The sequence below is a fragment of the Podarcis bocagei genome (genome assembly GCF_964188305.1).
Source record: "Podarcis bocagei genome assembly, chromosome: W".
Taxonomy (NCBI): Eukaryota; Metazoa; Chordata; class Lepidosauria; order Squamata; family Lacertidae; genus Podarcis; species Podarcis bocagei.
Window position 1 is genome coordinate 84,563,595 of NC_138131.1, and position 23,623 is coordinate 84,587,217.

The window sequence follows — 23,623 nt, forward strand, 5'->3', positions numbered from 1 at the left end:
TGGAAGGACGTCCGTGGAGCAAGGACGAAGGGCGTGGAGGGCGCGAACCAGCCGGGGGCCCCTCCTTCCTTCCCAGAGAAGCAGCGCGGGCGCAATCCACGCCTCCGCCAGGAGGAGGAGCCGAACCTATGGAGGTTGGAGGTGCAAGGGCTCAGTCAGCAACCAGAGCCCTAGCACCGGCAGCAGTGAAAGCGAAGCCTCCTAGAGGGAACAGGAAGTGTTACGTCTGTGAGGAACCAGGGCATATGGCAAAAGAGTGTCCCCAGAGGCCCCACAAGCTCACTGCAGCCTCAGCAATGGTGACTGCAGCAACGCAGCAAGGAGGACCACAGCAGGGAAACGACGCCGTCTGGCTGGAGGAAGAGGCACTGGGGCCCAGCCAGACGTGTTAGTGACGCAGTCCCCAGAGATTTTACAGCCCGTGAACCCCCTCCCGCCCAAACCAGTAGTGAGACTCACAGCATCTCTCCAGCTGCCCAATGGAATCACCATAGACGTGCCAATCACCATTGACTCAGGCAGCAATGCGGACTTTATAGGGCAGGACTTTGTCGACAGGCACGCTGTGCAGTTGCTGCCGGCCACACTGCCCCTGCAGGTTGTCACGGTGGATGGCAGGGAGCTGCTCGGGGGGCAAGTGGTGAAGCAGACGCCACCAATGGTGATGCGACTTGGGAATCACAGAGAAATCATCAGCTTCAACGTCACTCAACTATCTGACACGCCCGTTGTATTGGGCATGAGTTGGCTGGACAAGCACAGCCCAACGATGGCTTGGTACCAGAGGCAGCTGACCTTCGGCTCTTCCTTTTGTGCTGAACACTGCATCGTGCCCAGGCAGGAAGGAGAGGAAGAGGAGTCACAGCTGCTGCTGGGCACGCTGCAAGCGATTCCCCACAAGTACGCTGAATTTTTGGAAGTTTTCTGCGAGAAGGAGGCTGACAGGCTACCCCCTCACAGACCATATGACTGCAAAATTGACCTGCTGCCGGGGGCGGCGCTGCCTAAAGGGAGGCTGTATTCCATGTCAGAGGACGAACTGCAAGAACTCAAGGAGTTCATTGATCATAATTTGCAGCGCGGCTTCATCCGGGAGTCCAAGGCTGTGGGGGGCAGTCCCGTATTCTTTGTTAAGAAGCGGGACACGCCCCAAAAGAGACTCGTAGTGGATTACAGGATTTTGAACAGTGTGACTCGGCCATCGGACTTCCCCATGCCCCGAATTGACGACCTCCTCGCAAAGGTACGGAAGGGCAGAGTGTTCACCAAGTTGGACCTGCGGGGGGCGTACAACCTCATTCGCATACGGGAGGGTGATGAGTGGAAGACAGCCATGTTCACGCCACTGGGGACCTACGAATATAGAGTTATGCCTTTTGGATTGCAAAATGGCTCCCACGTTTTTCAAGCATTTATGCATCACGTGTTGGCGGGACTTCTCTACAAGACGTGCGTCTGTTTCTTAGATGACATCCTGATCTTTTCGGAGTCGCAGCAGGAGCATGACAAACACGTCAAGGAAGTGCTGAGCAGGCTGAAGCAACATAGGCTCTACGCCAAGCTGGAGAAGTGCCAATTCGACGTGACGGAGGTGGATTTTCTGGGCTACAAGCTGTCTGACAAGGGGCTCGCCATGGACAGCGCCAAGGTTCGAGCGGTGTTGGATTGGAAGAGCCCGCGCAACCGGAAGGAGGTCCAACGGTTTGTCGGCTTTGCGAACTTCTATCGCAAGTTTATCAAGGGCTTCGCGATGCAGACGGCGGCCATCACTGACACGCTTAGCTCCAAGAAAAAGAAGTTCATTTGGACAGAGCAGGCGGAGCAGTCCTTCCAGGCACTCAAGCGTCTCTTCGCGTCGGAAGAGCAGCTGCTTCATGTCAACCCCAGCAAGCCGATGAGGGTGGAGACAGACGCTTCGGACAGAGCCGTGGGGGCGGTCCTGCTGCAGAAAGACCCGCAGGGGGTGTGGCGACCGGGAGCGTTTTACTCCAGGAAGCTCAGCAAGTCCGAGCAGAACTACACCATATGGGACAGGGAGTTGCTGGCCATTCACGCAGCGTTCAAGGCGTGGAGGCACTTTCTAATCGGCGCCAAGCACACGGTGCAGGTTTGCACGGACCACAAGAATCTAGAGCACTGGCGCACGGCACAGTTCCTGAACCAGAGGCAGATACGTTGGGCTGAGTTCTTTGCGAACTTCGACTTCCGAATAGAGTATGTCCCGGGGGACACCAACATCATGGCAGACGCTCTCTCCCGTAAGCCACAGTATCTGGAGGACGCAACACCAGCGGCCGCCATGCACATCTTCGCACCGACAGTGTGGGCGTGCGCCGCGGCGACCGTGGACCTAGAGGCGGTGCGACGAGCGTTGCAGGGGGACTCCTTCGCACAAGCAAAGATGGCAGAGGTGCAAAGGGGCAAGGCAGCGGCCGACGGTTTCCAGCTAAGAGATGGATTGCTCATCCGTAAAGGGGCCATCTACGTGCCGGGAGACGAACTTCGAGCCAAGGTGCTGCAGCAGCTGCACGACGCGCCCACGGCCGGGCACTTTGGCAAGGAGAAGACGGTGGAATTAGTAGCCAGGGATTTCTGGTGGCCTGGAATGAGAGGGGAGGTCGCAGACTACGTGGCGAGGTGTGACACCTGCCAGAGGGCCAAGCCAGTGCACAAACCGCCGGCCGGGCTGTTGGAACCGCTGCAAACTCCGGTCGAACCTTGGGAAAGGGTGGCCCTGGACTTTGTCACGGATCTGCCCAGCTCAAGGGGCAAGACGGCAGTGCTGGTGGTGGTGGACCTGTTTTCCAAGATGGCCCATTTCATTCCGTGTGCTAAGGTGGCCACGGCGGAGCAAACCGCCAAACTGTTCATAGACCACGTGTTCAAGGTTCACGGTCTGCCACGGTCTATTCTGTCCGACCGGGGGCGGCAGTTCATCTCGAATTTCTGGCAGAAGCTGATGGGCTTCCTGAACGTCAAGATCAACCTGGCGTCGGCGAGACACCCGCAGACCAACGGGCAAGCGGAGCGGGTCAATGCCATCATGCAGCAGTACCTGAGATGTTATGCAAATCAACAGCCTGCGACGTGGGTGGATTACCTGCCGCTTGCCGAGTTCGCCTACAACAACACGAAGCACGTGTCCACGGGGGTCACGCCGTTCTTCGCCAACAACGGGAGGCACCCCAGAACCTTCCCGGGACTGGAAAGAATGGGGGAGGGGGAGCCGCAGACAGCAGATGCGTTCGCGTCGGAGCTGCAGGAAGTCCACGATCAGCTGAGGCGCCACCTGGAGCTGGCCAAGCACGCATACAAGGTACAAGCAGACAAGCACAGAAGGGTTGGAGAAGAGCTCCACGTGGGAGACTGGGTTTGGTTAGCAGCCCACGCAGTGCCGGCCAGGTCGTTGGCCAAGAAGAAACTAGGGCATAAGCAACTGGGGCCCTACCAAGTCGAAGAGCAGGTCAACCCGGTAGCTTTCAGACTGGCACTTCCGGAGGGTTCCAGAATGCATCCGGTATTCCACAGATCGGTGCTCACTCCCTACAAGGCACCGCACAGGTTCCAGGAACCCGGAACGGCGCCGGGTCCGGCCAGAGACAGAACAGGGCACGCGGGAGTGGCACAGAAGGAGCGCATCAACGAAGTCACGGAGATTTTGGACTCCAGATGGGGGGAAGAGGGGGTAGAATACTTTCTCGCCAAGGAGGGCACCCCGGCCAGTGCGAACAGCTGGGTGCCCGGCTACGCCTTAGACGAACCTCTGCTCAAAGACGAGTTTCATGCCCTCTTCCCACATAGACCTATGCCAGCAGACTTTTTCGACGACTGGCTTTTCACGCCCACGCTTTCGGCCAGCACGTTCCGGGGGTTCGACTCGGACGAGGAACCGACACGAGACGTCCATTCCCCGGAGGGGTCACCCTCGGGATCCGCCTCAGAACCCTCGTATTGGTGGGACGATAGGCCAGAGGAGCAGTTCCGCAGAAAGTGGCTGGAATGCTCAGGACGAGCAACGCCGCCAGGAGGAAGTGAGGGAGAGACGGACATGGACATTTTCGGGGACGACCCTGGTTTCGAGCACGGCGGCACAGAGATGGAAGCGGAGGTGACTGTCGTCGACGAGAGCAGGGAGGAAGAACCGGAAGACTTCAGATGGAGGCCCGCCACGGGAAGCGACCGATATCCGACGTTCGTCCCTTTGCAACAGCAGCCCCCAGCTCCAGCACCGGACGGAGGGGAGGGGGGAATGGGGGGCTTCGAGGGGGGGATGGATGTCAGGGGTTTAGGAGCAGAGGCACGGGCAAGGGAGGAAACAGAGAGCGAAGGGGAGGAGGCAGAAGAAAAGATGAGTGATGACGACGACCCGAGATCTCCTAGTCTTTCCAGTGAATCAGAGGATTCACAGAAAGGAGCACCAGTGGCCAGGTCAAGGGGGGCACCCCAGGAAGATAGAGCCAGAAGGGACTCAGGGGGGAGCAGCTGGAAATCGGGACCAGCGTCACCGCCAGGAAGCAGGGAAGAGGAAGGGAGCCAGGGGGGAAGCGCTGGCAGCTCGCCACAGGAGGGAGGGCATGAGTCAGGAGTGACCACACCTCCATCGGGGAGCGAAGAAACGGTTAAGAGGAAGGTGGAAGGTTGGGCGCGCGCGCCAAGTTCAAATGCAGAGGAAGGCGGCGCAGTAAGCAGCCCCGAAAGGGAACCAGGTCCTAAAGCCCGGCGCAAGGAGGCAGGAGGGTCCGGGTCAGCGTCAGAAGAATCCCGGAAGGAAGAAGCCCCGGGGGGTAGAGGGACCCAGAGGAGGACAGTCAGGCGGAAAAGGTGGAGCAAGGCTAGGATATTAAGTTGGTGCACAAGGGGTGGAGATTCAGACGGAGCTTCGCCGATCTAGCTACTAGACGTAGAGTTTGCGCGCAGCAGCGTGAGAATGGAAACTGTAATTCAATAAAGACTTTTACTTAATGATCGCTGGCTAGCGTGATCCTCTGTGAGCTAGGATCTTCAAGCAGCTCTGACAATGGCGTTTGAAACATTTTACAGACAGTGTAGGCCTAGGGGGGCTTTGGCGCTTCCAGCCCCGGAACTGTCACAGGAGGTGATACCCGACACTCCTTCTAGCTACCAAGTTCAACAGGACATCCCCGTCATTGCAGGGGGCAGCAACCAGTCAGAAACGGCGAATACAGGTCGCCCAAATACCCGTGCACAGGCAGCCATGGCTAAGAAAACAAACCAAAGCATAGGCAAAGGAAGGGCGCCGGCTAAGGGTCCCGGCAAGGGGAAGGCCACCGCCAAGGGTGCCAGCGGTAACGCCGTCTCACAAATTGTAGACATTCCTAGTGTGTTTCAGGAACAGCAGCCCCAGCACAGCTCTACCGAGGACAGCGCGGGTTCCGCCCTGGAGGATGAGCACATTGAACCTCCCACCCCTCAGCCAGCGGCAAGTGCGACCCCAGCCAACGTTGAGGTCCAAGGTGGGAAGAGGAAGTCCAAGAGGAAGCACACGTCCTCTAAGAAGAAGAGAAGTAAGCAGTCAGAGACCGAGGATGAGTCAGGTACGCCATCCTCTGATTCGGATAGCGAGGGCCCCATGGATAGCTACTGGGGCTTGGGGGAAGATAATCCCACTTTGGGCGCATGAAAGGAGGGCCAATTCCCATCGTAAGACCTTCAATGGTGTACTGGCATGGAAGGATGGGGCATTGGTGGAGGATGTAAAAGTTGCTACCAATCAATCCACTGATTTTATATTGGGGAACCATTTGTCCCAGAAGAAGAGGAATAAGATCCTCAATGGGGATTACGTGGACATGTTTACCCTTCTCCCTCCAACCAAATTGACAGGAAAACTAACTAATGTGGGGGAGGGAGACAGTGCTCCTGAAGGTAGGAGTCTATCAATTGATGAAGATGATCATCCAAATGTCATAGACCAAATGGAGCAAACAGCACGCAGACCTAGTGGTGGGAGGAAAAAATCCTTAAATAAGAGACACGGGGGAATGATTAATGGACTTCAATGTCTGTACACTAATGCGCAAAGCATGGGAAATAAGCAAGATGAGCTTGAGCTCTTGGTACAGCAAACTAAATATGACATAATAGGCATCACTGAAACCTGGTGGGATAACTCCCACGATTGGAATGTAAAAATGGGGGGATACAATCTATTTCAGAGAAACAGACCAAACAAGAAAGGAGGAGGAGTGGCGTTATATGTCAGGGATGTGTATACCTGTGAAGAGATCCAAGATTTAGAACCTCAAAGCCAAAGTGAGAGCATTTGGGTCAAAATTAAGGGAGAGAAGAATAAGAGAGATCTCATTGTGGGAGTTTACTATAGATCCCCAAGCCAAACGGAGGACATAGATGATGCCTTCCTGGAACAGATGGCCAAGCATGCAAAAGGAAGGGAGATAGTAGTAATGGGGGACTTCAATTACCCGGATATTTGTTGGATGTCAAACTCAGCCAAGAGCATAAGGTCAAACAGATTCCTCACTGGCCTTGCAGACAACTTCATTGTCCAGAAAGTGGGAGAAGCAACAAGAGGAACAGCCATTTTAGATCTGGTCCTAACCAATGTTGATGACCTGGTTAGTGGGGTAGAAGTGGAAGGATCATTAGGCGCGAGTGATCATGCTCTTCTGAAGTTTACTATACAGCGGAAAGGAGCAGCCAAGCATACTAGGACTCAATTTCTTGACTTTAAGAAAGCCGACTTCATAAAACTTAGGGAAGTGCTGGGTGAGATCCCATGGACAGTAATACTAAAAGGAAAGGGAGTTCATGATGGCTGGGAGTTTGTTAAGAGGGAGATAGTAAAAGCACAACGTCAGGCAATACCAATGAGACAGAAACATGGAAGGTGCTTAAAGAAGCCAGGGTGGCTATCTAAAGAACTTTTAACTGAGTTAAGATTAAAAAAGGATGTGTACAAAAAATGGAAAGGGGGGGAAACCACCAAAGAGGAATTCAAACAAATAGCCAGCACGTGTAGACACAAAGTCAGAAAAGCTAAAGCACAGAATGAACTCAGGCTTGCTAGAGAGGTTAAAAGCAAGAACAAAGGCTTTTATGGGTATGTTCGTAGCAAAGGGAAGAACAAAGAAACAGTGGGGTCACTCAGAGGAGAAGATGGTGAAATGCAAACAGGGGACACAGAAAGGGCTGAACTCCTCAATGCCTTCTTTGCCTCAGTCTTCTCCGATAAAGAAAACAATGCCCGACCTGAAGAATTTGGAGCAAATGATTCAGCAAAGGAAACACAGCCCAGAATAACTAAGGAGATAGTACAAGAATACTTGGCTAGTTTAGATGTATTCAAGTCTCCAGGGCCAGATGAACTGCATCCAAGAGTATTAAAAGAACTGGCAGATGCGATCTCAGAACCACTGGCAGTCATCTTTGAGAATTCCTGGAGAACAGGTGAAGTCCCGGCAGACTGGAGGAGGGCAAATGTTGTCCCTATTTTCAAAAAGGGGAAAAGAGAGGACCCAAATAATTACCGCCCAGTCAGTCTGACATCAATACCAGGGAAGATTCTGGAGCAGATCATTAAGCAAACAGTCTGTGAGCACCTAGAAAGGAATGCTGTGATACCAATAGTCAGCATGGATTTCTGAAAAATAAGTCATGTCAGACTAACCTGATCTCCTTTTTTGACAGAATTACAAGCCTGGTAGATGAAGGGAACGCAGTGGATGTAGCCTACCTTGATTTCAGCAAGGCATTTGACAAGGTGCCCCATGATATTCTTGTAAAGAAGCTGGTAAAATGCGGTCTTGACTATGCTACCACTCAGTGGATTTGTAACTGGCTGACTCACCGAACCCAAAGGGTGCTCATCAATGGTTCCTCTTCATCCTGGAGAAGAGTGACTAGTGGGGTGCCACAGGGTTCTGTCTTGGGCCCAGTCTTATTCAACATCTTTATCAACGACTTGGATGATGGATTCAAGGGCATCCTGATCAAATTTGCAGATGACACCAAAGTGGGAGGGGTGGCTAACACCCCAGAGGATAGGATGACACTTCAAAACGACCTTGACAGATTAGAGAACTGGGCAAAAACAAACAAGATGAATTTTAACAGGGAGAAATGTAAAGTATTACACTTGGGCAAAAAAAATGAGAGGCACAAAAACAAGATGGGGGACACCTGGCTTGAGAGCAGTACATGTGAAAAGGATCTAGGAGTCTTGGTTGACCATAAACTTGACATGAGCCAACAGTGTGACGCGGCAGCTAAAAAAGCCAATGCAATTCTGGGCTGCATCAATAGGAGTATAGCATCTAGATCAAGGGAAGTAATAGTGCCACTGTATTCTGCTCTGGTCAGACCTCACCTAGAGTACTGTGTCCAGTTCTGGGCACCACAATTCAAGAAGGACACTGACAAACTGGAACGTGTCCAGAGGAGGGCAACCAAAATGGTCTAAGGTCTGGAAACGATGCCTTATGAGGAACGGCTAAGGGAGTTGGGCATGTTTAGCCTGGAGTTAGTTCATTCGAGACCCAAATTTGATCTATTCTTGACATTGACTAATTGGTTCCGAATAAAATGTAAACTGTTTCTCCAGTGGATGTCTAAGTCTCCAAACATCAATTAGATTACAGTTTTTCGTCATTGAAAAGAAAGTCTTGGGTAGTTTTCCTTCTTTGCTAACCTGAAATTGTTCTTAACCTGAACTTTAGCTAATGGGGCCTCCTGCTGCCATTGAGCCGCCAGAGCACGATTTCTGTTCTCATCCTGAAGCAAAGTTCTTAACCTGAAGCACGATTTCTGGGTTAGCGGAGTGTATAACCTGAAGTCTATGTAAAACGAGGTACCACTGTATATATTTAAAAATTGCATCCAATTTTGACAGTGTTATTACAAACCACTTCATTCAGCCCTGCAACATCTTGCGAAGCAGCGATATACTAATATGCATCTGTTATTATGTGACATTGGTCAAGGCTTTCTGGGAAATAATATATGATGAGTTTAAAGAAAATGTTTGAAAATACATTTGTCAAAAAAGCCAGAAGCCTTCTCACTAGGTATAAGACTTCTTATGTCTGCAACGACGGCAGCAAGAATGCAACTAGCCCAATGGGGCTTAAATTGGATTGTTATGAATGAAAAAAATTAGTAAAAAAATATTTCAAAAGAGAATGCTACTTGCCCAATTAATGGGGCTTAGATCAGGTTATTCATGAAAGAAATGATAAAAAAATATTTAAAAGAAGAGAGAATGCTACTAGCCCAATTAATGTGGCTTATATTTGATTGTTATTAATGAAAAAATTAATAAAAAATAATTTAAAAAGAGAATGCCACTAGCCCAATTAATGGGGCTCATATGGGATTGTTATTAATGAAAAAATTAATGAAAAAATAATTTACAAAGAGAATGCCACTTGCCCAATTAATAGGGCTTAAATCAGATTGCTATGAATGAAAATAATAAATTCTTTAAAAGAAGAAGAGAGAACGCTACTAACCCAATTAATGGGGCTTCTATTGGATTGTGATTAATGAAAAATTAATAAAACATTATTTAACAGAAGAAGAGAGAACGCTACTAGCCCAATTAATGGGGCTTATATTGGATTGTTATCATTATCATTATTTTTCCAGGCCTTCCCATCTAGAGCCCAGAAACTCTGTAACAGTTACCTTCTCAAAGTGATGAATCGCCAGCCAGATTTCCCCTTGCGCATTGAACACACAGCCGAGGTTACTCCATGCCACAGCAAAGTTGGGTTGGGTCTCGATGGCTTTCAGGTAGCAGGCCTTGGGAGGGTCGAGAGGTAGGTAGGTACAGGGGGAAGGGGGTATTTGCACAAAAGAAAAGCAAGAGAAAAGTCCCAGTTAGCAGAGGCTTGACAACCATATGTCAGGAGTGCTCTGATGGTGTTTCCTGCTTGGCAGGGGGTTGGACTCGATGGCCCTTGTGGTCTATTCCAGCTGTATGATTCTATGATTCTACTTTAAATTTAACCATTACAGGTGGGTTTTTTTAAAAAAATTAATCCTGCTAATGTATTAACCTGTGTGCACTGCTTTTGTCAATATGCAATAAACGTTTCCCATTCTTTTTTATATTAAAACTGGAGGCATTTTTTCAGCTGCAATGGGCCTCCGGTGTCCTGTTAGTACCATTAGTTGGTACCATTTCTCGTACAGTTGATATTCCTTGCATAGATAGATTAGATAGATGATAGATAGTTAGATTAGATTAGATTAGATAGATAGATTAGGTAGGTAGATTAGATAGATACATATATAAGAAAGGTTGGTAGATGGATAGATAGATTAGTTAGATTGATTGATTGAGTAGGTAGATAGATTCAGGCATGGCCAAACCTGGCCCTCCAGCTGTTTTGGGACTACAACTCACATTGTCCCTGACCACTGGTCCTGTTAGGTAGGGATGATGGGGGTTGGAGGGCCAAGTTGGGCCACACCTGGATTAGATGGTAGGTAGGTAGATAGATTTGATAGATAGGGTAGGTAGATAGATAGATAGATAGATAGATAGATGATAGATAGATAGATAGATAGGCAAGTAGATAGATAATAAGATAAAGTCGGTAGATTGATAAGGTAGGAAGGTAGGTAGGAGGCAGCCTAGGTCAAAGTTGACCCACTTATTTAAAAGTAACCATGCTGTTATACAGTGGTACCTCTGGATGCGAACGGGATCCGTTCCGGGGCCCCGTTCGCATCCTGAAGCGAACATGCTCGGGTCACAATTTGCTGCTTCCGTAGATGCGTGTGGCATCATTTTGAGTGTCTGCACGTGCGCAAGCTGCAGAACCCGGAAGTAACGCGCTCTGTTACTTCTAGGTCGCCACGGAGCACAACCCGAAAATGCTTAACCCGCAGCTACTTCAACCTGAGGTATGACTGTATTAGTAACAAAAATCTATTATCTTAAATATTTTCAGGCGGTGACCCTGGACCCCAACTTCCTGGATGCTTAGATGCTTACATTAATCTGGGGAACGTCTTGAAGGAGGCGCGTATATTTGACAGGTAAGCAAATAGGCATAGAGCTTATATTCTCTTTTTTATATAAATGTTTTTTATTGGTTTTGCGTATAATCACATTACGTCTTATATTCTCAGTTTAGTGGTTGCACCCATACCCAAACTAACTCCCATTGTTGCCTAGAGGGTTGATTTTATTTAAAGCAAATTGATTTAAATCCCAAATCCATAAGACTTGATTTAAATCCCCCTTTTACCGGAAGGTTCAGCCTTGCTGGCATCCTCTTAATATTGACAATCGGAGGCAGGTTTCCTTTTTGGAATCCTAACTTCAGAGTCTTTTCTACAGTTATATCAAAATGATTTGGTTCTGCTATATACAGCCCGATTGTGACGAAATGATGGTGAGTTTTAATAAGTGAACACTTTTTATTTGAACAACTTTTCTGCTGTACTTGATTGGAAGGAGAAAAGAAACATTTCCTTCATAACAATTTAAGCAATTTATTTCACTAAAACAGTAACATGGTAGCATATGTATCCATGTTGCTTAACTGATGTGCTGAAACATTTTTTCCCCAAGAAAAACTTGGACTGAGTTTTCGCACACATGAAAAACTTAAAACAAATAATTCTTCCCCGAATTATTTATTTATTTATTTATTTCTACCCCGCTCTCACTGGCCAGGGCCGGGCTCAGGGCGGCTAACACCAAATATAAATTACAATAAAATAGAATAGAAAAAAACCCCAGTTAATTAAAATACAGCTTAAAATGCAGCCTCATCAAGACTACAAAGGGAGGAAACATCAGCTATTCACCCAAGCCAGCTATCCATGCTGGTGCTACATGGGCCAGCAAAAAAGCCACGGGAAAATTTATATACCAAATCCCATATAGGGTGTCAGAGTGAGTCTAAGCATAGAGCGAGTTAAAATAATCAAGCCTGGAGGTGACCATCGCATGGATCACTGGCCAGATCAGGGCGAGAAAGGTAAGGAACCAATTCCTTAATACGGCGGAGGTGGAAAAATGCCACCTTTGCTGTGGCTGCAACCTGTGCCTCCATGGAAAGAGAGGCATCGAAGGTTACACCCAAGCTCTTGACAGAAGGCTCTGGCACTAATTGCGCCCCCACAAGAGATGGGAGTTGGCCCCCCAACCCCATGTTGTCCTGACCCAGCCAGAGGACCTCTGTCTTCGAAGGATTTAACTTCAACTGGCTCCCACGCAGCCACCCAGCCACGGCTTCCAAGCATCTGGTCAGTGTGTCTGGGGCCGAGTCCATTGACAGATAAAGTTGGGTGTCATCAGCATATTGACGACAACTCAGCCCTAAACTCCGGACAATCTGGGCAAGGGGGCGCATAAAGATATTGAAAAGCATCTGGGAAAGGATTGTGCCCTGCGGCACTCCACACAACAAGGAGTGCCGCAGCGACAACTCCCTCCCTAGCGCCACCCTCTGTCCCCGACTTGAGATAAAGGAGCACAGCCATTGTCTGACTGTGCCCTGAATCCCCACGTTGGCAAGGCGGTGGTCCAAAAGTTTGTGATCGACCATGTCGAAGGCCGCTAACAAATCTAAAAGAATCAGCAGTCCCGGCCCGCCTCGATCCTCTTAATCGTCCTCCCAAAGCATTTTATTTTTTAAAAAACAGATTTTTATCCACCCTGGTGACAATGAAACTGAACCAGTCCTTGATCTCATTTCAGAGCCGTTGCAGCCTACCTACGGGCCCTGAGCCTGAGTCCCAACCACGCTGTTGTCCACGGCAACCTGGCATGTGTGTATTACGAACAGGGGCTGATCGATCTGGCAATCGATACCTACAAGAGGGCCATTGAGCTCCAGCCCCACTTCCCTGACGCCTACTGCAACCTGGCCAACGCGCTGAAAGAGAAAGGCAGCGTAAGAAACTGGTCCCTTTTGCCTTGGGGTGGGGGGAACATCTATATAAAAGATGTTTTATAGATGGTACTTAACACCTGCCAAAATAGCTAAAATGTATAAAACAAAAAAACTGTGCTGGAGGTGCAGTAAAGAAGAAGGGACACTTATACATTTCTGGTGGGCCTGTGAAAAAAAAATACAGAAACTTTCCTATTAGGCAGTGGTGTCCAAACTTTTTTCAAAGAGGGCCAGATTTGATGAAGTGAAGGGCCATAAGGGCCGACCAAAGTTGTTTACTTTTTTTAAGGATTGAAGTTGTTGAGCTCTTTTCTTAGGGTTTAAATTGTTGAACTTTTTTTAGGATTGAAGTTGTTTAGCTTTTTCTTAGGCTTTTACCCCATGCTGAATTGGCCAGATTAACAGAGACAATTAGGGCACAACCCAGACAAGAATTCCAAAAGGAATGGGGAAAATGCAGAGAATACTTTACCAAACAGTGCCCCAAAATATACACTTGGACTTGTTTCAATTAATTTCTACAGGAGACTTTGTGGTTTAAGTCATAATTAGGAAAAATTGTAATAATCCCATACAAAAGAAATAGTATACAAGAGGTAAATAAGGCGGCCATTTAACAGAATAAAGTCTTTTATTTTTATGTTATGTTTTCTTTGTGTAAGAGGATAGGAGTTTAATTTTGATAATTAGTCAATGGTGGTGGGTCTGTTTGTATGTATGAGTTGTTGTGGACTATGTTATAAATAAAATAAAAATTAAAAAAAGAAAATGAAACCGGTCCCTTTTGCTTTCTGTATGTCAGAGGGTTTGCTGAAAAAAGCCTTCCGGATGATGGTGACCTCGAAATTGGGCTCTTTGGGGGGGGATTTGGGGTACAGAACCTAGAAGAAGTCCTCTTTTATTTTTTCCTTTGTCATATCGTCACATACAACTTTGCTCATACCAAGCGTCGACTCCCCTCCCCCTTCCCCCGCTCCCACTCCCTGGCTTTCTTAAGCAGTCACGATCCTCTTAGCATTTCTATATCACCCTTTAAAAATTGTCCAGTAGCACCTGATGATGATGATAATAATAATAATAATAATAATAATAATAATAATAATAATAATAATAATAATAATAATAATAATAATAATAATAAAATTTATACCCCGCCTATCTGGCTGGGTTTCCCCAGCCACTCTTGGCGACAAAATATTAAAATACAATAGTCCTTCCCTAAACAGGGCTTGCTAAACTTGGCTTCTTCTTGGTATAATTTTTTGTATGCAGGTCCACTTCTTCAGATACAAAAGCTTCTACCAAGACCAAACTGAGTTGGTCTGCAATGTGCTACTGGACAATTTATATATTTTTTATATATTTCAACTGCGTTAGACCACCACAGCTGCCTACCTGAACATATATCGCCCTATTTACCTTCTTACTCTACTTAAAACAATTTACTTTAGCATTTGTAAATCACTTTCAAAAATTAGCCTCTGGTTTTTTTAATAACAGTATATTTAAAGATCTTTTTCAATTCTTTGTAAATCATATCCCAGTAGACTTTGACTTTAGTGCACATCCACCACCTATGGACGAAATTCCCTTCCTTCTCCTTGCATTTCTAGCGTGCCTTATCTTGAGTTATATATATTTTAGCAAGTTTAGTCGGCGTCAAATACCACCTATACGTCACCTTCATTAAATTTTTAATTAGTGCTGTACATTCAATAAATTGTTTTTGCCCATAATCTTTCCCACTTATCTAATTCAATGTTATGACCAAAATCTTGAGCCCATTTAATCATAACCGACTTAACTTCTTCATCCTTTGTATGCCATTCTTATACGTTTTTGGCAATGATTTTCTTTTACTATCTAGCAACTCTGTCTCTTAATTTTGATTTAGTATGACCAAAACCATTTCCCTTACTGTCTTCCTTAAATACATCTTGCAAAAGACGGTAAGTGTGCGGGAAAGAGAGTTTGAATCGGATTAGTCTGCTCTTGTATTTATGTTCCCCTAAACCAAGCATGTCCAAAGTCCACTTTGGGGGCCTTCCACCCATCTCTCCTAGATCTCAAAATGCATTGGTTTTGTCATATTTCCTGCTATCCTGCCAAAGAATTTAAATTTTCCCAATGTTCTTTTAGACCAGGCATGTCCAAAGTCCAGTTCAGGGGCCTAATCTGGCCCTCTGGTCGATTTAATCCGGCCCTCGTGGCGGTTTATTTACTAGGGCAAAACTTCCCCCAAAAAAGCTCAAGAACTTTAATCCTAAAAAAAGGTCAGCACCTCTGAGGTCAAATCCTTAAAAAAGGCTCAACAATTGTGGGGTTTTACTGTTAATATGCTTCTTCTTAATTGCATTTCACTATTAATATACTTCTTAATTGTATTTCAGTTCAACAATGACTTTGATAAAATACATCTTTTGTGACGTGCAGAAGGCTTGAGTTACCTATGAGGTGCAACAGTTACCATATAGCATATATTCAATATAAAAAACAGCAACAATTGGTTGTTGACAAAGGACAGCTGGCATATATATATAAAAGATATTAACTGATATGCATGCCATTCCAGATATAGCTATATAATCTCTACTGTTGGTAAGAGAAGAACTTTGGAGCAGGCATTTTCAAAAAAAGAGTTTTTTATGAACCGCTCTAATACCAAGTTACCGTCAGGAGCTGAGGGGCCGTATCAAACCTCAATCCAGCCATCACATCACAGAGCAGCCTTTTGGGCTCCTGTGAAAGACATACTAATATTCGTGTAAAAACTCTGTTTTGTGTTTCGAAGGTTGCCGAAGCCGAGGAATGCTACAATACAGCTCTCCGTTTATGTCCGACTCACGCGGATTCTCTTAATAACCTGGCGAACATCAAGCGAGAACAAGGGAATATCGAGGAGGCTGTCCGCCTCTACCGGAAAGCTCTTGAGGTACGTGCGTGGAGAATTACAACAATTAAATTGAGATATAAGGGTTAGGCATGCGTACCCTGGACTCCTAGTCTGGGTCTTTTTAAAAATCGCCGATCAAATTTTTCTTGATCAATAACGGAAATAATGGTGAAGAAGTGAAAGTGAAGTAGCATTTTGAGGCTCGACAAAGCATGGTCCGATAAGTCCCTTTTGGAAGGAAGAGGGTCTGTCCCCCTTTTTATATTCCTAGGCCTCCTGGAATGACCAAAAATCTGCTTTTTCATCAGAAGAACAATGCAAGGTGTTAAGGAACGGTACAGAAATTGAAATAAAAGCTGGGCACATGCTGTTCTCTGTGTCGGCTGAGCTTGATCCCCTGACAGTCTTATTTTCTAACAGTATTTCCTATGCGTACGAAAAAGGCAGTTCATAGGCCCATTATTATTATTATTATTATTATTATTATTATTATTATTATTATTATTATTATTATTATTTCTAAATATGTATCTTTAAGGTATTCAATAAATTTTTCCCATTCTTGTTTAATTTTTTTATATATATAAATAGTTTTTATTAAGTTTTAGCATTTTATATTCAACACAAACATCATTCTTGCAGACAGCATAGATGAATCCCAATCTCCCCCAGCTTCCCTCTTCTGGTTTTTTAAATATTTACTTCTCCTGCCTATCTCATTCTCCCTTAATTTTGCCATCTTTGAACTAACGATGGTTATATCCTTAAGGTTTTTGCACCATGCTTTTTCACATTTCATCTTCATTATTTTCCCCATTTTGTCCTTTTAACTTTTTTCTTTGCTTAAATTTCCTATCATCTTGATGTCTGATCTTCACAGTCATTTTGATAATCCACTCTTCTTTTGTTGGGACCTTCTCTTCCTTCCACATCCGGGCTAAGAACATTCTGGCATAAATAGAATACACTGTCTTTTTAGGTCTCTTGGTATTTCTTCACCCGTTAAACCTATTAGAAAGGCTTCTGGTTTTTACACAAATGTTCTCTCCCCCCCCCCCCCAGTTAATTATACAGTGGTACCTTGGTTCTCAAACTGAATGTGTTCCAAAACCAAGGTGCACTTTCCCATAGAAAGTCATGCAAAACTCTATCTAGTGAACAATAGTGAACAATGTGGTGACAGAAGAGCTTCAGATTGAAAAAGGTACACGTCAGGGGTGCCCCCTGTCCCCTTTATTGTTTATCTCAGTCCTGGAGGTTTTGCTGAACATGATAAGGAAGGATCGGCAGGTACAAGGAATACGGGTCGGAGTGAAACAATATAAACTGAAAGCATTTGCAGATGACTTGGTTTTAACATTACAGGAGCCAGAATCTAGTACAAAAAGAGTTCTGGAACTGATACAGAAATTTGGTCGGGTGGCGGGTTTCAAGTTGAACAAACAAAAAACTAAGGTGTTAGGGAAAAATTTGACAGCTACTGAAACAGAAGGGTTTCAGAAGGAAACAGAACTAAATATTGTTAAAAAAGTGAAATACCTGGGGGTCAATCTCTCCTCCAAGAACCTGAATTTATTTAAAGATAATTATGAGAAATGTTGGTCAGAAGTTAAAAAGGATCTAGAAATTTGGTCAAGACTGAAGTTGTCCTTGTTAGGCCGAATTGCAGCTATAAAAATGAACGTTTTGCCAAAGATGTTGTTTTTGTTTCAGGCCTTGCAGATTGTGGACAGAGTGGAATGTTTTGGAAAGTGGCAGAAGGATATCTCTAAATTTGTCTGGCAGGGCAAAAAGCCCCGAATAAAGTTTAAAATACTAACTGATGCAAAGGAAAGAGGGGGATTTGCCCTGCCGGACTTAAGGATATATTACGAAGCTGCAGCCTTCTGCTGGATGAAAGATTGGATCTTGTTGGAAAACACTGATGTCCTAGATCTGGAAGGCTTTAATAACTCGTTAGGTTGGCATGCGTATTTGTGGTATGACAAGGCAAAAACATATGGAATGTTTAAAAACCATATTGTCAGGAAAGCAATATTTATGGTCTGGAAAAAATACAAAGACTTACTAGAAAGCAAAACTCCGAGGTGGGTATCACCAATAGAGGCCAAGGCTCGGAAAAAACCCAATATGGAGGCCGGTTGGCCGAAATATTGGGAAATAATAGAAAACATTGGAGATAATTGGAGGTTGCAGAGCTTTGAAAGGTTAAAGGGTAAAGTGCAAGATTGGTTTCATTATGCCCAAATTAATGAGGTTTTTAAGCTAGATAAAAAAACAGGATTCCAGGTGGAAAAATCGAAACTTGAGACAGAATTGTTAGAACCAAAGACCAAGCTATTATCGAGAATGTATAACTTGCTGCTTAAATGGAACACTCAGGATGAGACAGTTAAATCAGCCATGATAAAATGGGCCCAGGACATTGGTTATAACATCATGTCTGAGGACTGGGAAAGGTTATGGACCACCGGTATGAAGTTTACGGCATGTAATGCCTTGAAAGAAAACATTATGAAAATGGTATACAGGTGGTACATGACCCCAGTCAAGCTTGCTAAGATCTACCACTTGTCCGATAATAAATGCTGGAAATGTAAGGAGGCTGAAGGGACATTCTTTCACCTCTGGTGGACCTGTCCAAGAGTGAAGGCCTTCTGGGAAATGATATATAACGAGTTAAAAAAGGTGTTTAAATACACTTTCCCTAAGAAACCAGAGGCATTCCTCCTGGGCATTGTCGGCCAGAAGGTGTTAAAGAAGGATAGAACTCTTTTTATGTATGCTACTACTGCAGCAAGGATTCTTATCGCTAAGCATTGGAAGACTCAAGATTTGCCCACACTGGAGGACTGGCAGACGCAACTGATGAACTACATGGAACTAGCCGAGATGACTGCAAGGATTCGAGACTTGGGAGAAGAAGCAATGGAGGAGGACTGGTGTAAATTTAAGGACTATTTGCAAAAGTATTATAAGTTATATGAATCTTAAGACGCCGTATGATTTGGAATATCAGCCCCAGCAACAAAATGGTTTATATAAGAAATTGGATAATTTTTACGAAAGAATCAAGGTTTAAATGGGTAAAAATGACAATATGTTATATTTTAAAAGTAAATTGAAAACAAGAGATTTAAACTTAAACTGCAATTGAAAGTAAAAAGAAACACATGAAACAAGGTTATAATTTGCTGATAATTTTATTGTTAAGAATGCACTATGTGGGAGATGTGGGGAAGCCCGATAGAAATCTGAAATAAGTTGTTGAAATGGTTGAGATTTTCTGTTTTTTCTTTCTTTCTACTGTCTATGTTCTTTCTTTTCTATTTGTAATCTGGAAAAAAACGTAATAAAAATTATTATATATAAAAAAAAGAAAGTCATGCAAAACGGATTAATCCGTACCAGACTTTGAAAAACAATCCCTAAAACAGCCATTTAACATGAATTTTACTATCTAACGAGACCACTGATCCCTAAAATGAAAGCAGTCATCCATGTACTGTACTCTAAAATAAATACAACAGTCTTGTAAATGATAAAAATGAAAATTATTTTTTTTCCTCACCTGCACTGATGATAGTCATTGTTCGGATGGGGACCGGGGCTTCTATCCGTTTCTGCAATCACACAATCAATCAATCAATCAATCAATCAGTAACTAAACTGGGATCCGCACAGTCGCAAAAACAAATGAACCAAAAAAGCCTCCGAAACAAAAACACCACATAAATTGCAAAAACCAAAGCACCAAACTTAATCTGTTCCCGAAGTCTGTTTGATTGGTGCAGGCGCCCCAGAAAGAATAGCTGACAGCCAAATTTGATGTTTGGCTTCCGAAAAACGCCTGGAAACTGGAACACTTTTTCTGGGTTTTCGGCATTTGGGAACCAAAGCGTTTGAGTAGTAATAATAATAATAATAATAATTTGTTTTTGTTTGTATCCCACCCTCGCCGGCCAAGGCTGGGCTCAGAGCAGCTAACATCATAAAAACAACACAACGAGCCTAAAAGCAGACATCAAGTAATTCAAATAAAAATTAATTCAGACAAGTTAAAATCCGGGCAGGTGGCAATTATTAGGGTGGAATTGAGAGTGATTAATAATTGCCAGAATTGAGGAGCATGGAATTTCCCAAAAGGAAAGTGCTGCTTGTCCGTATGAAGAGGATGCCACAATGCTGAACCTTTCTGTATAAAAAACCTTCTGTATAAAGAAACCTGTATAAAAAACATTTGAGAACCAAGGTCTCACTGTCTCACATGACCACTAGGGTGGTTCATAAAAAACACTTTTTTGAAGATGCCTGCTCCCAAGGTCTTATCTTACTACACTAGGGATTATATAGCTATATCTGAAATTTTGTGCATATCAGTTAATATCTCAACCCTCCATGAAAATAGCTGTTTTCTTGGACGTTTTCCTATTTTGTGAAGGCTTTGGAGAAGGCATTTTTAAAAAAAGTTTTTTTAATGAACTGCCCTAAAGACCACCGTATAGGATAGAAAGAGCCTTCTTGACCCTTACATTTCCAGCGTAACTTCAGAGTATTTTTGTACCAAAATGGCACTTTTTCTCTCCCCCTCCATGTCAGAATCAGTCCCACTTTTGCAGACGCCTATTCCAACATGGGGAACACCTTGAAGGAAATGCAAGACGTCCAGGGAGCTCTGCAATGCTGAGGCATCAGGCATAAGCCTGCATTTTATTAATGTTTGATCAGGACTTGTATATTAGAGAGAGCCTAAAAGATTTTCAAATGTTTCATGCCAGGCAGAGAAAACCTTGGCCATTCTCCTAAGACAAGGGGCCCCCCCCTTTGATTGATAGCAGAAAACAATTCTCAAAGTCGTAAAAGCTGAAATTACAGACTGAGTAATGACACTGACCCTACATGTTACAGAAGATAACAAAGGCAGAGATAAATATAATTAGGAATGGGCAAATAGTAAAATGATACCATGGGCCTCTCTTAAACCTTGAGCTGTATTTTCTAAGGCCAGAGGCAAATGGGGAGAAGCATCTAGCTGACAGAGAAAGAGAGGCTTTTTTTGGGAAGTCTTTTTAAAACTGTTTCTTTCTTAAACTGAGAGAGTTTGAGGAAGAGCTAATGGGAAAAGCAGCTGGCTGGAGAAGGGGGGGATGTAAACTGAAGAGGTTTCTTCTGAAACTGTTTTAAACTGAGTTCCCTTTTTACAAAGACCTTATTCTTTTTAAGAGGCTACTTGTGTTGTGTATTAAATGTATTGGCTTAAATGTAATTATGCAAAGGATTTAAGAAATGCTAGATTTCATATAGTTGTAAAGAGTTGTATTTTATCTTGAAATTAAGTTAGCCAGCAACCTAGCCCTCCAGCCAGACAAGAAGACGCCAGTCCTGGGCAGTCCTGATATATGGCTGTCAGACATTTGTTTGGAAACCTTCAAATGAAGGATATCTTTCAATGTTGATGTGAAACTCAAGATCCTTGACATATGTTTAAGATAAAAATTTAAGATTAACCATTTGTTTTAGAAGGCAATAGGGCAGGGAGGGCAAGAGGTGAGCTGGTAATTAAGATTCCTTGTTGAGACACATGTAAGATATATTACTACTTATTTGTCATTTATAGATGTAACAATATATAGCTGTTTGTGTTCCATATAAGGACAGGAGGATGTGGGTGTATCTTTTAGGATTGGATATAGCAATCAGCCAATAGGAAATCCAACCAGGCTGATTGGACAGAGGCAGCCAAAGGAGGAGCAAAGGGGGCTGGATTAAGGGAATATAAGGGCTGGCCATAATGGCAGGAGCCAGGCCAGAGCTTGGTAACCATATACCACTGTGCCTCTCATTTATTTGTCTGACAAATAAATAATTATTTTAATTTCTCTATTGCTGCGTTGAATATTTCATTCCAGCTAAGCGTTAACCACAAGCAGGGTGCTACATTTTATGGTGCTCCTGTGACTCGGATAAGTGGTCTGCTGGAACGCAGCCCCTTCGCTCTACTGAGCAGGGTACAAGAGAGAGGATCTCTAAACTGCTTACCCAAGCGCGCACTGGTAAATTTTTCCAGGGGGAACGCAGAAGTCTCGTCTGTCTGATACCCTGCTCACTGGCGGCGACGGACCGGGGGGGAAACGGAACCAACCAGGGGTAAGTGCACAAAGGGATTTTTGGCCCTCCAATTAATTGGGAGGAAGAGAAGTCTTGATCAAACTTCTGCGTCTCAGTAAGTGGGAACTGAGTACGCTAGGTGGTTGGATACATCAGATGGTGATCTGGTGGGGGAAAAGGGAAGAATGGGAGGTAGTGTGTGGTGAAGTATCTAACGCATTGTATGTGTGAGAAAGTACAGAGCAATCTGTAGCTGACCTGAGTGTGGAGTGGGCAGTACTTCGGTTCCCAGTGAGGCGACTCCATCTGGGCAAGGAAACCCACGAAGCGTGTGTGTGAGTGACTGAGTGGATACTTCACAGGGCCATACAATGGGAGTTGGGGGTTCAAAAGGGGAAAATACACCTCTTGAATGTATGTTAAATAATTTTAAGAAAGCCTTCTCAGGGGCGTATGGAGTCAAAATGACGCCAGAGCGCCTGAGAACGTTATGTGAATTAGAGTGGCCGAAGCAAAATACTGAATGGCCATCTCAAGGAACCTTTGATATAAATTTAGTAAGCAAACTTTGGTCTAACATCGCCAAAGAAATTGGAGGGTGCCCAGAACAATTTTCATATATAGATTCCTGGCTGAGCACATTAAATAAAAATCCTCCATGGATAAGGGAATGCAAAGTCCAACGATGCAAATTATTGGCTGTAAAAGCCGAAGCTAGGAAAGGAATCTTGCCAAATAAACTCAAACCCATTTTTGAGGGACCAGAGGAAGAGCTGCTTCCACCTCCACCTTATGCTCCACATCGAAGGGAGCCTAATCCAAACACTCCACCAGTTGTAACCCCAAGGCAAGAAAGTGGAATGAATAATGGGGCTGGAGTCACAGAACTTGATTCCTTGATAGATTATGATAAATATCTTCAGGAGGCATTGGAGGCCTATAATAAAGCCCAAGCAGAAGTGGTTATTCCATCTGTGAGTCCCAGTAGAACTCCATCTACAGTCTCTTTTAGCGAAACAACTGATTGCCTACCCCAAACCCCTGTACATCCAAATCCTAGAGAATTATTACAGAAGTTACAGGGAGACCTTAATCGGTCAGCAAGCAATACAGCCAGGCGTATAAAGCTGCTAAAAGAACGCCTTGGGACAAATACCATCCCCTATGATTTGAGGCCCCTAGAGCAAGGCGAAGAGAAAGATCACGTAGTAGCCCCTCTCAGAAGAGTATTTGATGCACTTGAGGAGCCTGTGCTGGTTAACGGGCAACTCGGACCACGGCCACCTCGAACTTCGACCCTGCAATATATTCCATTCACAACTACGGATCTGATGAATTGGAAAACACACACCCCATCTTTTGCAGAAAAACCTCAGGCTATGATGGACTTGGTGACTTCAATAATAAATACTCATAGTCCTACTTGGACAGATTGCCGCCAGCTCCTGAATACTCTGTTCACCACTGAGGAAAGGAGAGACATAATTGAAAAGGCACAGATATATTTGCGTGAGCAGGCCAGAGTGGGAAATATTTATAATATTGACCGTCATCTCCAAGACAACTTTCCCTTGGAAGATCCTAATTGGGATCCAAACAATGTAATTCACCTGGCCAGACTTACCACCTACCGCCAGACGCTTGTGCAAGGTATCCGCAGGGCATGCCAGAAGCCCACTAATATGTCTAAAGTCTCAGAAGTAGAACAGAAACCAAATGAGAGTCCAGG

The 23,623-nt window shown here is 44.8% G+C and overlaps 1 protein-coding gene across 1 annotated transcript in view; it reads left to right on the top strand.

Moving 5' to 3' along the window:
• Window positions 1-15,873, top strand: part of LOC308578158 (uncharacterized protein) — a gene marked incomplete at both ends in the record, with an annotated part of 87,862 nt that extends 71,989 nt beyond the window's left edge. The window contains 3 exons of the mRNA XM_081178418.1: window positions 10,974-11,025; window positions 12,698-12,893; window positions 15,685-15,873. Of these exons, the coding sequence (XP_081034544.1) occupies window positions 10,974-11,025; window positions 12,698-12,893; window positions 15,685-15,873 (437 nt within the window). The remainder of the gene's footprint in view (window positions 1-10,973; window positions 11,026-12,697; window positions 12,894-15,684) is intronic.
• Between the last annotated feature and the right edge of the window lie 7,750 nt (window positions 15,874-23,623).